The following is a 1,566-nucleotide window of genomic DNA, read 5'->3' as shown; positions in this document are numbered from 1 at the left end:
AGTGGCAGTTCATTTCGGGGGAGAGATTGCTTACATTCATTGGAAAGAGCCTTTCCTTTCCTTTAAAGCCTGGCCACAGACTACTGACTCCACGACTGGGGGAAATGTGGAGCCCTGGGAGCAGAGAGCAAGCCTGCCCTCTGTCCCTGTGCCCCTTTGCCCCTCTGCCTACGTGGGCAGGCAGCCTTAGTTAAGGCCCCAATAAGTAGTAGGCTCTCTACAATATGTTCACAACCTTTAAAGCAGTCGTTCTATTTTAGGAAGACACTGTAAGAAAATAATCCTAAAAAGAAGTATCAGTTGTAGAAGGACATCTATAAGGTGCTCCGTTTATTTATTATTTATTTATTTATTTATTTATTTATTCTGAGGCAGAGTCTCGTTCTGTCGCTGGAGTGCAAAGGGCTTGATCTCGGCTCACTGCAACCTCCACCTCCCGGGTTCAAGCGATTCTCCTGCTTTAGCCTCCCGAGTAGCTGGGATTACCGGCACCCGCCACCACGCCGGGCTAATTTTTTGTATTTTTAGTAGACACAGGGTTTCGCTATGTTGGCCAGGCTTGTCTCCAACCCCTGACCTCGTGATCCGACCTCCCAAAGTACTAGGATTACAAGCGTGAGCCACTGCGCCCAGCCAGGTGTTCCATTTATATAGCAAAAGACAAAAATGAAATGGCTAGAGGCACGAGGTCGCCTGGTGAGTGAGAGCAGCAGCCATGGATGGCTTTGCCAACAAACAGCTAAATTATAGAGGAACTACATATTGAAATGTAAATTCATGCATGAGGTCTGTATTAATATTGGAAATGCCTAAATAAAAATAATCTTTTTTTTTTTTTCTGAGCCTGGGGGTTGGGGCATGGAGAGAGGGTCTTTCTACGTCGCCCACTGGTGTCAAACTCCTGGGCTCAAGCAATCCTCCCGCCTCAGGTTCGGAAGCAGCTGGGAATACAGGCGCGCGCCACCAAGCCCGGTTAAATAAAATCTGTTTCCCCCAGTTAAAAAAAAAATTAATTTGTGTGGGTATATAGGCGTATATATTTCTGGGGTACATGGGATATTTTGATGCAGGCATACAGTGTGTAATAATCACATCAGGGTCAATGAGGTATCCGTTACCTCAAGCATTTATGCTTTGTGTTACAATATAAAGATAATCTTAAAGGGAAAAAAAGAGCAGCACAGGTAGTACTAACTGCAGCTGTATAGAAACAATGTGTGCCATAAATATTCATTTGAAGGAGAGGGGTTATGATTATTTACAATCATTTATGAATATGGCAACATTCTGGGCACTGACAAGAAAACTGCCCCAAACATGCTGGCATAATGCACAATAAGCAAGGCCAAGCTGTGGTCGGGGCTCCCTCGCGCGCCCGTAAGCTCTGAATTTAGAATGGGGTGGACCGCCAGCTGATCCAGGGTTCTAAAAGGCCGACGGCTAATGGACCGCCAGGGGGCGCTCCACGCACGTCTCCACGTCCCCGGGGACACCTCGTAGCCGCGCCTGCTCGCTGCCAGACCGCTCCCTCCCTCTCTCACCAGCCCCGACCCGTCTCCGCCCGGT

At 47.9% G+C, this 1,566-nt stretch overlaps 1 protein-coding gene across 1 annotated transcript in view; it reads left to right on the top strand.

Moving 5' to 3' along the window:
* Positions 1-1,443: 1,443 nt before the first annotated feature.
* Positions 1,444-1,566, top strand: part of VPS36 (vacuolar protein sorting 36 homolog (S. cerevisiae)) — a 37,328-nt gene continuing 37,205 nt past the window's right edge. The window contains exon 1 of the mRNA XM_011927439.1: positions 1,444-1,496. Coding sequence (XP_011782829.1) covers positions 1,444-1,496 — 53 coding nt within the window. The remainder of the gene's footprint in view (positions 1,497-1,566) is intronic.

Source organism: Colobus angolensis, unplaced genomic scaffold (genome assembly GCF_000951035.1).
Source record: "Colobus angolensis palliatus isolate OR3802 unplaced genomic scaffold, Cang.pa_1.0 Scaffold712, whole genome shotgun sequence".
Classification (NCBI taxonomy): domain Eukaryota; kingdom Metazoa; phylum Chordata; class Mammalia; order Primates; family Cercopithecidae; genus Colobus; species Colobus angolensis.
This window is presented reverse-complemented; position numbering and strand designations above follow the sequence as displayed.